This window comes from Canis lupus, chromosome 27 (assembly GCF_003254725.2).
Source record: "Canis lupus dingo isolate Sandy chromosome 27, ASM325472v2, whole genome shotgun sequence".
Lineage (NCBI taxonomy): Eukaryota > Metazoa > Chordata > Mammalia > Carnivora > Canidae > Canis > Canis lupus.
The window spans coordinates 21,355,633-21,369,997 of NC_064269.1; the positions used below are offsets into that span (position 1 = coordinate 21,355,633).

At 43.1% G+C, this 14,365-nt stretch overlaps 1 protein-coding gene across 3 annotated transcripts in view; it reads left to right on the forward strand.

The window, feature by feature from the left end:
- Nucleotides 1-13,724, forward strand: part of ITPR2 (inositol 1,4,5-trisphosphate receptor type 2) — a 472,019-nt gene extending 458,295 nt beyond the window's left edge. For 2 of the 3 annotated variants that reach the window (XM_025455430.3, XM_049102671.1), the window contains 2 exons: nt 8,795-8,956; nt 9,692-13,724. In XM_025455430.3, the coding sequence (XP_025311215.1) occupies nt 8,795-8,956; nt 9,692-9,778 (249 nt within the window). In that variant the 3' untranslated portion in view covers nt 9,779-13,724. Of the gene's footprint in view, nt 1-2,714; nt 2,856-8,794; nt 8,957-9,691 lie in introns of those variants that run through there. The other variant, XM_025455431.3, reaches the window with a different exon arrangement.
- Nucleotides 13,725-14,365: the final 641 nt, after the last annotated feature.

Here is a 14,365-nt window from a genome sequence, read left to right on the forward strand (position 1 = left end):
GCTCTCTGTCAGTGAGGGGCCTGGTCAGTTGGGAACAGATCAGAACCCTACCATTTGCAGATATAGCTGATGTGTTGTGTAGACACCCAATGTTAACTATGTCAGGGATTCAAAACAGAATCTACAGTTTTGCTCTTGTGTGCAGCCACTGCCCTCTCATCATGGAGGACAGGAAGCTTCTAAGAGGGAGCCTGGGAAGGAGGGAAGGATAAGGAACAGGAATGGGAAGCAGGGTGGGTTTTCAGGGACCATAGTCTTTGCTCACAGCCCTGCCTGCTGTCCACAGTGGGACCAGCCATCTTGGGTACAAAGCTAAGCTGAAGGGTCATCACCTGTACCATCATTTCCTTCTCAGGTCCCTACTGAGAGCCCTCCTCTCCAGCACTGGTGCATTTTCAGGTTACCTGGTATAGGCAGGCTTTGGAAATCCCAGTTCTCTCAACCTCCTAAGTAGCCAAGGCCCATCATCTAGCATGCAGCCCACCCCCAGGGAATGACTTTCTGGTCGGCCTACTGCCTGCAGAGCCTCTGCCCATTGCTGGAGGCCGCAACCTTCATTACCAGCTACCTTTTCCACTACCTAACTCCTCTACCAGTCTAGAAATATATAAGGACAGGAATCTTGACCCATGAGTCTTAGAAACTCCAGTGCCTAACACCCTTCCTAAGACACTTTTATAAGTTTTTTTTTTTAATGTTTTGAGTCCTCTTTTCACCTGAGGAGGTCCACACTCACTTGCTTCACTCTGGATTACTAGGGTGAGGAAGCCATAGATAGGGGGGCCTGCACACATCCACCTCTGCAGAAGCTCAAGGCCTGCAAGGCTACGATGTGGTGGTGAGCATCCCGGCTCCCCTGCTCGCCCCACACTGGCAACAGGTCATTCTTGCTCCCACCTTGGCTGTGCTGCATAGGAAACAGGGGCTGTAGGATTACACCAGTGTCCAGTCCCTCCCAGCTGTCACTTTTTTTTATTCCAAACCCTCAGCCCTGCTGAGATAAATAGGCCTGTTGTTTTTATAACCATGTACCTCTCCTTCTTCAGACTTATTTCTCTCTCTACCTTCTGGAACAAGAACTACCTCCTGACAGGCTTCTAGGCCAGCAGCCCCCTTCCCATCTACCCTGGAGGTGGGGCCATGGACGGGGGCCAGGCAAGAGCAGAGCAGTAAAACCAGGGGTCATTACTCACTGAGCATTCATTAGGTACCTTACACAACTATAAGCTATAAGAGGGCCCAACCTCTATGCATCTTGCCCCAGCAGTCCAAGGATACTTTATGTTTGTGTAGTGCTTTGTCATGTTCAAACCACTTTCATGTACGTAATGCATACTTGATATCTGAGCATTTAGATTTTAAAAATATTTCAAGGTTTGACAATGCCACTATAAAGGGATTTTGTTGCTTTACAAAATCATTCGATACAGATTTGCTTTGGATAGCTACCACATTTAAAACTTTTCAAACCACACGAGTTTGTTACTCTACTACATTTGTGGGAAGTCACCAGTTGTAGAAGAAAGATACAGAGAGATACAGATACAGAATAACAGGGAGATATAGAAGGAAAATACAGTTGATAAAGACTGGCAAATGAATCTTTCAGTTCTTAACATGTCATTTTTTAATACATAGGATGAGTTGCCAAGTTTTTCATTTATTTGTCAATTCAGGAATAGTGTGTTAATTTCAAAGGACGCAGCTGGATCCTTTCTGTCACCTCCGGTCCCTAAAGTTTGCCAGACAAGTATATGTTTTCCAGCTCATCCTTCCTTCCTCATGAACCCAGGGTCTTCTTCATCTGAACCCCCAGGAGAACAAGCCTTTTTGTTGCACACATCAAGCAATACTTGTCATGTGCAAGTGGGGTGTTTGAGGTTGGGCACAAGACTAGAAATCCAGATGCCAGTGTTGGGGACATCCCTTAAATTTTTGAGATAATGCCTAACCTGCCATCAAAGTCACCATGTTGGTTAGAGGTTGAGAAGTACTCCCCTCCATGTCCCTACTGCACTGAGCAGAGACTTGAGATGGGGTGCATGAAGCACTCCCCCATAAACAAAAGGATTACTTTCACTTCAGAAAGAATCCCTGTTCCAGGATATTTTTGTAGGTCCAAAGTTATGGGAAAGGAGCAATGATGCTTTCCCTCAGGGGCCTTCCAGTAAGTAGGTAGTATTTGCATTGGTAGTGTTCCTTTGGAGAGCCATTTCTGCTGACATCTTCAAACCAGAAGGCAAAGAGAGGAATGCAGTGGGTCATACTGAGGCTTTGGGGAAATGGTTATACTTGTCAGCCTAGGAGGCTTTGTAAATGATTTCAGATTGGAAAATGCAGTATAAACAGAAGGCTTAGAAGAGAGATGGTAACCAAGACCTTAGCAAAAATGGTCTTGTGACAGCAAATTCTCAGCATAGTCAGGGAGAGTGGAAACAGAGGTGAGGGTCTAGAGTAAATGGTTTATTGGCATTTGATTACAATATAATACATGGTATGTTCAGTGTGTTACCCCTCATTAGCAATACTTCAGAGCACTCTGCAAAATTGCCATGAATGTCAAGTGTAGTTGCATTTCATGGGTATCTGCATATGGATCTGATACACTGCCTAGAGGCTTTGTGTTTCTCATTTTCAATACGTAAACCTTTAGCAACCAAGGGGGTTCAAGTTATTATATTCTCACTGTGGTCTGTTTTTCTTGGCAAATTCAGAAGCTAAGCAGTGACCGCTCCATAAGACATGAGGAAGGAGTACAGTGCAGTGAAAAGAGCCCAAGATTTCCAGTTGGACGGGGTGGAAGCCAAGGGCTGGCCCAGCCACTTACAACACCTGTGTGACCTTGGGCAAGTAACTAATCCTCTTCCCGACTCAGTTTTGTCATCTGTAAAATGGGGATGGTAACAGTCTCTACCTTATGGAGTTGTTGTGGGTATTTGCCAGAGCATGACTCAAGTGCCTGACACTTGCTAGGCAGCCAACAATTGGGATCTAGTACTGTGATGTAGAATACGATCCTTGCTGCCTGTTTAGTTTACAAACAGGCAACTTTTAAAGATTTATTTATTTATTTATTCATGACAGACATGGAGAGAGAGAGGGGGAGAGGCAGAGACACAGGCAGAAGGAGAAGCAGGCTCCATGCCGGGAGCCTGACGTGGGACTCGATCCCGGGACCCCAGGATTGTACCTTGGACCAAAGGCAGGCACCAAACCGCTGAGCCACCCAGGGATCCCCCAAACAGGCAACTTTTAATGGGTGCCTAGTACAGCTAAAAGGACATAAGGCAGGATCCCTGGGTGGCGCAGCGGTTTTGCACCTGCCTTTGGCCCAGGGCGCGATCCTGGAGACCCGGGATCGAATCCCACGTTGGGCTCCTGGTGCATGGAGCCTGCTTCTCTCTCTCTCTCTCTCTCTGTGTGACTATCATAAATTAAAAAAAAAAAAAAAAAAAAAGGACATAAGGCAACTTCACGAAAGCTTGGTTCACTTAAACCCATCCCATTACTTCTTAATCTCACTCTGACAAGGAGAAGAAGCATTTCAATCTTCCATGTTCTTGAGCCCTTGGCCAGTTAAGCATCAACGGAGATAGAGTCCATAAAAGCTATTCCACTATGTAATGTGAAGGATCTTGTCCAGAAGTGGAAAGCAAGTGCAGGGACATCTGCCACTGTATGTAAGACCTCAAGGAAACCTAAACTTTCTAGGTTTCAGGCTAGGCATTTGTAATATGCTGAGCTTGGGTTATGTGGTTTCAAGGTCGTTTCTAGCCTCCATGCTATGTCTCTGTTTGTTCACTTGGCGAGCTCAAGGCTTGTCTCAGCAATTTGATTTGTAAAACTTTCCTTGAATTCGTGATGAGCTGGAGGAGACACAGAGACCACCTGGGGTCACATTCTGGTCTTACAGATGAGGAAACTGGGACTTGGAGAATAAGGCCCCCCACTCCTCTTATATAACATAGCCAGTTTTAGGCTGAGCTAAAACCAGCACCCGGTGTTCAGACTCTTAGGTCAGTGCTCTTTTCACCATGCCACCATACCACTCTTTCACATAAATGTGATATCACGTGAAGAACTGAATGTGAAAGCAGCACAGCTAACCTTGAGGGACCTGACACCCTGATCATTTTATTGAATAACTCCAAAAGTAAGTCAATCAAATTGATCTGTTTGAAGTACTCTTTGATTTTTTTTCATTTCTGGCCATCTAGAAAGATGATTATTTGTAAATTTAGGGATAGCTAGAGGGTGACGGCTGGCATGCTCTGTGTATCCTTTCTCAGAGACGTGACTAGTTTATCTCTGAGCTTTGCATTTTAGAACCCTCAAGAAGCTCTGAATTTCCACTCCCCAAGTTCCACTCCTCATTTTTTTTAAGATTTTATTTATTTATTCATGAGAGACACAGAGAGAGGCAGAGACACAGGCAGTGGGAGAAGCAGGCCCCCCACAGGGAGCCCAATGCGGGACTCAATCCCAGGACCCCCGGGATCATGTCCTGAGCCAAAGGCAGATGTTCAACCAAAGGAGCCACCCAGGTGCCCCAGTTACTATGTTCTTACATTGTAACCTCAGAACCTAACAAGTTGATCTGCAACTTCTCTGACTCTCTGCTACTCTGTGGTCAAATATTTTCATTCCTGGTGGAAGAAGGAAATGATTTCATATTGACTAACAAAAGTCCACATGGGAATCTACTAGTCATGTGCATGATCACAAGACGTACATAGCATATATGAGTAACTAAGAAGTAACGAACCAAATCAGGCTGCTTCGTTAGATGGTGGACATGTTACAAGTCAACGCGGTAAGGAAGTGCTGTCCTGTTCTGTATATCTGTCTTGCAGTTCTGGCTGAGACAAAAATCCAGGGTCTCACCCAGCTCAGTCTGAGCCCTCCATGGAAACTGCTCAGTGCGCCATTAGAGCAGAAAGAGGAACCTTGGGGGATTTAATTGGGAGCCACTTTTGATGAAAAAGCATATACAGCATTTGGAGAACACTATTGTATTTGAGTTAAATTTTGGTGGAAAAAAAAAAGTACTTCCTGCACCAATTTGAAGAAACATCAGTTGTGAAAATTATTTTTACAAAATTGGCTTTCTTTGAAAAAAAAAAAAAGAGGACAGAGCAATTTCGGTTGGCAATTTTTTTTCCCATTTTAGTGAAAGATGTAAAACATTCAAGTCAGGTTCCTTGAAGATTAAGAAAAGGCTCTACAATGCATTCATTACTGAAAAAGAAGTCTTCCTGACACGGTATTTTAGTTTAAGACAATGGTCAGTTGATGTAGAGAGGAAGGCAAGAATAAAACAAAAGCACACGAGTGGGAGAGAAGAGACTGAGACACAATCAGACAAAAACAGAGAAAGATACAAGCAGCAGAGGAAACAAAGGTGAGGAAAACCAAAAGGGGATTAGGAACGAGAACAGCTTTTGGGGACTCCGAGAAAGGACCCCAGAGACCACCAGCACAGGCTTGTCCTTGCTTTCACCAGCCTGGAAGTCTGTCTCTCCACCGGGATGAGCAATTCCATGAGCACAGGAACTGTGCTGGGTTTTGCTTGCTGTTGTTTTCTCAGGGCCTAGCACAGCCGAGCTAAACACAGTAAGAATTAGCCAATGAATGGATGAACAAAGTGACCAGTGGAGAATGAGTATGTAGGGAGAGGCCCGCCCCTGGGACCCCAGCGATAGGATCTCTTCAAAGGTGGCTTCGCGGAGTCTCACCCATGTTCTCTTTGAAGTAGTGATGCCAAGCATTAGAGCAGTGGTTTCCTTCTGTTTCTTTTGGAGACTTTCTGAAAGTTGATGTTTTCACCATCCTGACCCTGGGTATCACCATGTCCATCAGGACCCTCTAACTCCAGCCCTTCTGGTCTATCGATGCCCCCTAGAATCCCTATCCTAGTACAGATCACCTCTCCTGCCCCAGAATGCTGCCTTTTGGCTCTCCCAAGACAGTCCCTAGTCTTTTAGCCCACATGGTGGCAGCTGCCTATTTCCCCAACCCTTCCATACTAAGGGCCATGCCAGAGGGTCAGCAGACTGGGTTGCCTTCATTAAGAATCATCACCTCTTCACCCTCACATGAAGATGCCTTTTTCAACCTTTCCCCATTACAGCCCCCTGATACCTCCTGGTCACTCCTGGACATTCATCACAGATTTTGGCCCTTGGCCACCCACAGCCTCACATCCACCCCAACTACTGACCTCCTTCAGGATGACATCTGGGACTTTGTGCACAAATCATCCAAAAGATTAGCCCCTGAAAATGCAATTTTAAGAAATTGTAGTAAAATACAACATAACATAAAATTTACCATATTAAGTGTATAGTTTTAGAGGATTAAGGACATTTACATTGTTAGGCAATCATTACTACCCCCCTTCCAGAGAATTGCATCTTCCCCAACTTAAACTCTGTGACCAATAAATACTAACTTCCCCAAATCACTGATATTTTAGTGGATTTAAGGCAGTCTCACCCTAAAATCTTCATTTCCTGAACTTGTCCTACCTTTGGAATCTTCCATTTTATTATCCCACTTTCTGTCCAGAGTCTTCTGTCTTGCCAAGAGACCCCAATGCAGACAGGTCTAGGTTGAGGTCCCAGCTAAAAACCATGTGCTGGCCTCAGTTTCTTCATGTATAAGGCCCCAACCATACATAATACTGTAAAGAATATAGATCCTAAGCAGATAAGAGAAGTGAAGTGAGCTGTTGAAAGGATTAAGTGCTGAGAGAGCAGTGAGCCCAGGTCTGTTCTTCATCCCGCCCACCAGGCCACGCATTAGCATCCCTCAGTCCAGCTGGCACTTTGCTGCCAGTCTAGCTTCCCAGCACTGTGGCTTTCTGACACAGGACACACCATCCTGCATCAGTCCGGCTCTGCCTCACCTGAGCGTCCACCCGAGCTGTTGGAAAACCATGGTTTCTGCAGATGTCCCTACAAGTCATGGTCTCCCAGTTTGCTGGACCATTCATCCTGCCCTACCAGCATTTAATGGCGCACTTTTTTTTTGGCTTCCTCTTCCCATTCCCCACAACAGCTATTCCAGATCTTTCCCCTTCAGGCTGTCTCCCTACCCTGCCACGACTCCAGCTGTTATCATTTATCTTCTTTGCATCGACAGGAGTTCTTAAACTGGAGTGCACATAGGAATCACGCACATCCCCAAAGACGTTCTGATTTGGAAAGAGGTAGTGGGTTTGAAGCCTGCAGTTTTAACAAGCAACCCCGGAGGATTCTGGTATACACAACACACAGTCCATTTTTTGTGGAAGCTGTCCAAAGCCATCAGCCCCTTGGAGCAGACATCTTATCTGATTTTCTCCTCTAAATACCAGGAAAAAGATGTTGAAGGATTGATTGAATGAATGAATCTGGCTGTCACTCTGCACTTCAAATTAAGTTACCATTTTTTCTTTGAAATGCTAATTAGCTACAGCTGTTTAAATGCAGTTTCAAATTCTTTAATATGTTTTCTCTTTAATTCTTCATCTGTCCTTTTCACTGCATTGGGGGTGGGGAACCATAAAGAACTTGTTGTTTTCTGAGCAGTGACAATAACTGCAGAACACCAGCAACAGCTCCATGGCTAGACGAGATGGAGACAGAAGGATGGAGATAGGTCGGGCCTTCCCACTGATCCTCAGGGGAGGAAGGTACTCTGTCCACCCTGATTCTAGTGATTGGCCAGGTAGCAGTCATGGCAGCCCCTGCAGTAGGCTTTTCTTAAGTGGGAAGATCACCGCTAGGGATACTGAGGAAAAGGTGACCTAGAAAAATAGGGAGGTAAATAGTGATGCAGGGTGACATACCCAGTCAGTGGTGGAAAGGCTCACCTGGCTTCAAATCCTAGCTCTGCCGTTCCCTGGCTTGTCAAATGGGTGTTTAAACTGTTGGAGCAGCTCGTTGTCTCATCTGCAAAATGGGGACAATATGATTTACCCTGCAAGCCCTTTTGAGGATTGAAAAGTGTAATATAAGTAATGCACAGTGATTCTATGATGTTAAGCAATCAGAGTTTTCAAGAGAGCCGGGCATCTGGTGAACTACTTGTTTCGGCAACGATAGAGGGCTGCATACATGCACACACCCCTACACCCAGTCTGCCTAGAAAAACAGAAGTGGTACCAGCTATTGCCCTCTGGGGAAGTCTGACTCTGAAACCTCATCCTCACTGTCATAAAATGTTTCCAAAGGGAGCAGACAAAGTAACCTAGGGCCATGCCCTCCCACTTCCCTCTTGCCTGAGCAGAGCTCAGAGCCTGTCTGGGGGAAGTGGGTGGTAAGCTAGTGTAGCATGGGTGGCTGGAACTGAAACATTTCTTTTACCACCCTCCTATGCGGCCACCCCTTTCTCTTCTGGGGTAGGAGGTTGGGGGTAGGTGGAGAAATAGCTCATGCCTCTACTGTACCCACACATACTTGGATCTGTTCTCCGCAGACTCTAGACCCTACCTCATCATTCATCAAGATTTCCTGAATGCCCTCTGGGTTCAGATGCTGTGCTAAATGCTTTACCCAGGACCTCCCTGGGAGCCCATAGGAAGTTTGTTCCAATACCTAAAACCTTGCCCTAGCTCATGAAAACCAATGTCTAACCCTCACTTCATTCCCACCCACAGACCATCCCCAGGCAGGGCCAGAAACAGTACCTTTGGCTTTGAGTACTAAGAAACTTTGACACTTAAATTGTTGATGCAAATAACCTTCTCTACAGAACTTCAGGCTCTCTTCCATACTTATTCCCTTGCTCTTGAACATGCGTTTGCTTCTAGGAGAAGAATTTAGACTGGTTTCCTCGGATGCGAGCCATGTCCCTCGTTAGCAATGAAGGTGACAGTGAGCAAAACGAGATTCGGAACCTGCAGGAGAAGTTGGAATCAACCATGAGTCTGGTCAAACAGCTGTCGGCTCAGCTGGCAGAGCTCAAGGAGCAGGTCAGTGTGCTCAGGGAGCTGGAGCTGGAGTTGGGGGCTGTGGAATCAGTCACCACCTTGGGTGAGGGGAGACCTGTGGCTCCCTGCAGCAAGACTGGTATCCACAGAGAACTGTGAATTCCAATAAGGAACCCCCACTCTGTGCTGGGAGGACTGCAGCTCCACAGGTAGAGGCTTCTACTTACCCCACTCCCGCCTGTGTGACTCTTCTCCACCTATGGAAGGGGGAAGAGGGAGCAAATGCCAACATACAAGGGCCTCTTTTCACTTTTTGATAGAAAATTATATTTTCTGCCATCCTAGCAATTACTAAACTCCTCGGAAAGGCAGATCGTCACTGGGACCTGTCATTTCAATGTTATAATCAACCCCTTCATCATATGAAATGATTAGCGGTAGTAAAAATACTATCAAAAGTAGCTGCGATAGCTATTAAAATGACTACGGTGACGGTGATGATTATCTGACAAGTCAGGGCTGCTTTAAAAGAACCATAGTTCCTGTTTTCAACCACAGAGAGGGGTTTGCCTTTTTCTTTTTTTTTTTTTTTTTTCTGTTTGTGGAAATTCGCTTTAAAAAAATATTTTCCTTTTTTTTTTTTTTTGGTAAATATATCCTATATGATGCCAGACAGACAATAGGTGCTTGGGAAATATCATCCCCATGTTGCATAGCCCACCAGCCCCGGGCAAAAGTGAGAAAAACCAGCTCAACACACTCTCTCTTTTCCCCCAGATGACAGAACAAAGGAAGAATAAGCAGAGACTGGGCTTTCTCGGATCAAACACACCCCATGTGAATCATCACATGCCACCACACTGATACCATGGGGGGGAAGCCGTGACCAGCCTTTCATCAGTGTCTTGTCTGATCACTGAATAAAGAACTGAGACGGAGGGGAGTGAACAGGGCCTATTGTTGAAAGTTAAAAACAACCAAGTGCCAAGATGTTGAGTGGCTTAGCCCTGAGAACAATTTATAACTGTGTTGTCATGGTTGAGAAGACCAAACTTAAAAGCTCGAAAGCACACAGCACGCATCCTTAATGCAACGTGAAGTAGCTTGCTGAAATGGAGGGAGAGGCTGGGGGGAGGCCGGGTGGCAGGGGGTGCAGCAGAGACAGAACCACCTCATGCTAAATCGGTGAGAGTTTTGTCTTAACTGCTGACTGTCACCTTCGTTGTGGTGGGTTGGGGTTGATTTCTTTTAATTATGGCGTGTAGGTTAGCGATACAGGAATTCATCCAGAGACTAAGTTTTACTAAGGAAAAAAAATAACAGCAAAGGCTAAAAATGAGAGTTGCAAAGAAAAATGTTAATGCTCCCAAACCGTAGCTGTGACAGGGCAATTTTCTTATTTATAACATGCAACACAATGGATTTACAGCTCTAGGAACGTAGTGCTTTGGAGCTTCTGCCCTCACGCTGACAGCACAACTGGAATGTGATTGCTTTCTCCCGGATTCCGAGGGGCTCTGTCTACGTGGAGCACAAAAGAGGATTTTCATATAACCTGTTCAAAACATGTTTTAAGTCATGTATAGGGTGAGATTTTAAGAGATGTGGGGAAGAAAAAGCTGACGGTAAGCCCCGGGGAAGAATTTTTTTGTGAACATATGTATGCTATTAAATATATTGAGAATAATAAATGGAAATGCTTAAAGGTGACAGGGAATATTGAGAAACTTATGATGGTCACATTGCCTTTTATAAATATGGACTAAAAGCTATTTGATTCATGTTTGCTGTGCTTAAAGAACTGAGTGGTTTTATTTATCCTATTTAGGCAGTTAAGAAAAAAAAAACCATGAAATTTATTGAATACTCAAGAAAATGCAGCATTTCAACTGCATATTTTAACTGTATCAGTAAGAGCTTTTCAGAATGTAGAAAGATAAAAATCTCTTCCCCAAATTGTTTTTATGTTAAATTATGCAACCAGGATTTGTGGAGGGAGAAAATAACCTGCCATGCTCATAATATTCCTAGAGACTATACATTTAGAATGTTAAAGCAAAATATGGGTAATAAAAGAACTGCTGCATGGCAAGGGGACAAGGCACATGACACCAGACTCTGGGAGATGCTTTGCAAATTGACCTCTGGCCCCTGCTCCCCCGAGGAACAAACAATTACCTCTGGACTCTTTAAACTCTCAAGTTCTTACTGCCAAGGTTTAAGGTCTGGATAGGGTTTGCTATGACCATTTTCAAAGCTTTTGGATTGTTGTCATTTAGTTTAAAATCACTGGCTCTTAAAATTCTTGAATCATGGTCTGGGTAGATTATTAAGGATTCCTGAACCAATCCTTCTTCCACAATGTTAAAATGTAGACTTGGTGTGAAGCTATTGGAACCCGGAGCAACAGTTTATTAACTGAATCTACTGGTACCTCCCACCCCCATCCCAGTACTTCCCACATTAGAATTCTTTACTGTGGCACTACAGTATTTTTCCTTACCAGTCACCAAAGGGCCATGATCCCAAAATACAAAGAAACTGGGATATAAAGCTGCATAGACCACAGAGCTTTGAACCTGGTAGACATTCAACAAATACATGAGAAATTTCACTGTCACTCAGTTACCCTTAATCCTTTATTAAAACTTTGAACTATATCACATACTTGATTTTTTAAATGGGTTCACCAAACCAAAGTCGACCAAAGCAGTCATATTCTAATCCGAGACCATCATTGTTGTAACAGTATTAGACAAGAGTGCTCTTTCAAGTATTTTAATTGGACAGAGAGTTTGCAGGTGGGGAGAAGAAGAGGAAACTGGTAAAGATTGACCCTATTGCAGTGTAGGAACACATTTCTGTTTTAACACGAAATAAAATATTTTTGATGTCTGAGCATCAAGAGAATAGGTTAATTTGTACAGATGAGAGCAACCTGCTTTTCACATGATGAACTTTTTATTCTTTTCTGGGGCCATGGGAGTTCTTTTATATAGTGAAGAGCCATTGGGTAGATAACTACTATGAACAAATGGCCTAACCTCTCCCACCATTATCAGTGGCAGCTCACCGTTTCACAGCATATTTTCTCAAATGCTGAGTATCCAAAAGAGATTGCAACTGACCTGACTCTTGTTCAAAACTGAAATATTCCTCAATTGCATTTTCTTTCCTGCCTAAATACTTAGAGATCATAGAGAAAAATAAACAAAAACAAGCAAACAAAAAAAGGCACTGTTCAGGCTCTTAAAGTCATGATGTCACAAGAAGATAATAATGGGGAAATTTGACATTTGCTATAAGTTCATATATGTTATGTATATGTTTGTTAATGCAACTGGAATATTTGACCTAGGCAAGTTATCGGTTAACATTTTTATATTTATATAGTGATATTAAAATGAGTACAATAATCTTTGATTTTGATGTTAAGGGAAATGTTTTACTCTTTAGTTATTAAAATGCACATCGTTTTAAAAGTATACGTTTTCTGCTGAATATAATTTTAAATTTCAAAAAGATTTTATATACCCACGTGCTACATTCTGAGGCCCAAGAGTTTAATGAAAGTATGTTTCCTAATTTATAGTATCATTTTAGATGAGAAAATGCTTGTATCATATGAGACTATAATATTAATAAATTATATACATGTAAAAATTATTTTTTCAGCCCCTTGAGAAAGTTCATTTTAGAAAGGGCTTATTTCCTTGCTTACTGAAATTCCTCTGTTGATGACGAAGATCCAGTTTCTAGTGGATTCTTGACTGTAACAGGAAGATATTCCATTCAAGTCAGAACTAATCACGTGCTTATTTTCTCAGTTCACAACTCATTGTTTTAGCTGCTCTTTCTAGTTTCTAGTTGTCTCATTACAAACAGTAATGCAGTGGGCTCATCCCCTACCCCTATATGCCAGGGTTGAGATGAGTGGACAGGCTGGCGATCTGGGGATTTGATCAGGGAAGGTGAGGATTGCATCTTCACTATGTTAGGGAAAAGGAGTAAATGATAGATAATAGGAAGCAAAGGGCCAACCCTCCAGAGGCGTAGTGGACTAGGGGGTAAGTTAAGTAAATTTTGCACAGGCATAATGAGGTAACAGATTACAGACTCCAGACACAACATTTGAAAAAACCTAGAACAATGCTCTGTGGAACAGCAGCAGTAAGAGGTGTATTCCCTCAGCTGTTCTTAAATCAATAAGGAATAATAAATCAGTGTACTCTGACTCATAGACCCACTCCAATATGCATGTCCTATGATACAGTTCGAAAGAGTGGACCAACCACTTTAACACAAACACACATGCCTAGAGGAACTAGGCAAGTCACTAAAATGGGTGACATTTTGGGGTGCATTCCATTTGCAGGGAGTAGGGAAGCTATAGTGAGCTTTCTATTTACAAAAGCTGACAACTAAATCCAGCTTTTAGAAAATGCCTGAGACCATTTGAAGCCTTCTAGTCACTCATTGGCTATCTCTGAAATAAGCGTTGGAAAAGTTATGTCATTTAGTAAAAGAAAACACAATGCCAAAACCAAGCAGAGGAGCTAACATGCATGAGGGAAGTGAAGAAATCTGAAAATAAATCCAAATATCATCTCTGAACTGGAGTGTTTCCACAGACTTGAATAATTTATAAAATTATCATACCAATACTTCTCATATCATCACCAGTAGACTTTTTTATTCTGCAGTAGAGTATTACTATTTTTGCCTCAAATAATATGATTCTAATAGAATATGTCAAGACCAGATAAGTATAATTTATAAATTATTAATAAAATGAGATCTGTATAACTTTTTTGCGTGTGATACCTTAAGTGCTTTTTCCATTTCTTACCATGTTTCTAAATAATATATCCATCAGTATGAAAGTCATTATTATTGCTCTTTTACATAGTGAGGAATGAAGGACAAATATTTGATGGCTTGGACCACACTGCACTAATCCAAATGGAACATTGTGCTCAGCATTTTTCAAGAGCTGGCTAAATCCGCAACTGGCCAATACCCACTGGTTTATCTACATTGTATCTGGTGTGCAACATGGGCTCAGTGGACACCGGCCATTTGGTCACCTAGAATTTCCTGGTTCTTAACACACAGTGCCTCAAAATGATAGTTCCCCTCAGAAGACAACAAAGCATGCAACAGCTGAAATCAAAATGAGTTGCATGAATCACATGCAAACCATGAATAGAATTCTTTGCTCATGTGGGCATTTTCCAGTATGCCACAGTTCCTTGAAACAGTGTGGCAAGAATTGTTTTGTTTTGTTTTGTTTGGAATCAGAGGAAAGGTTGAGGGAAGGAAATTGGACAATGAGTTCCTCTTCCAGTAAGAATAATTGGCACGAAGGGCAGGAGTCTGCATGTGGAGGGGAGTGTGATGGATGTCTGCAAGTTACCCTGCCTTTGGTCAGCCATGGTGCTTTGAGGAAGT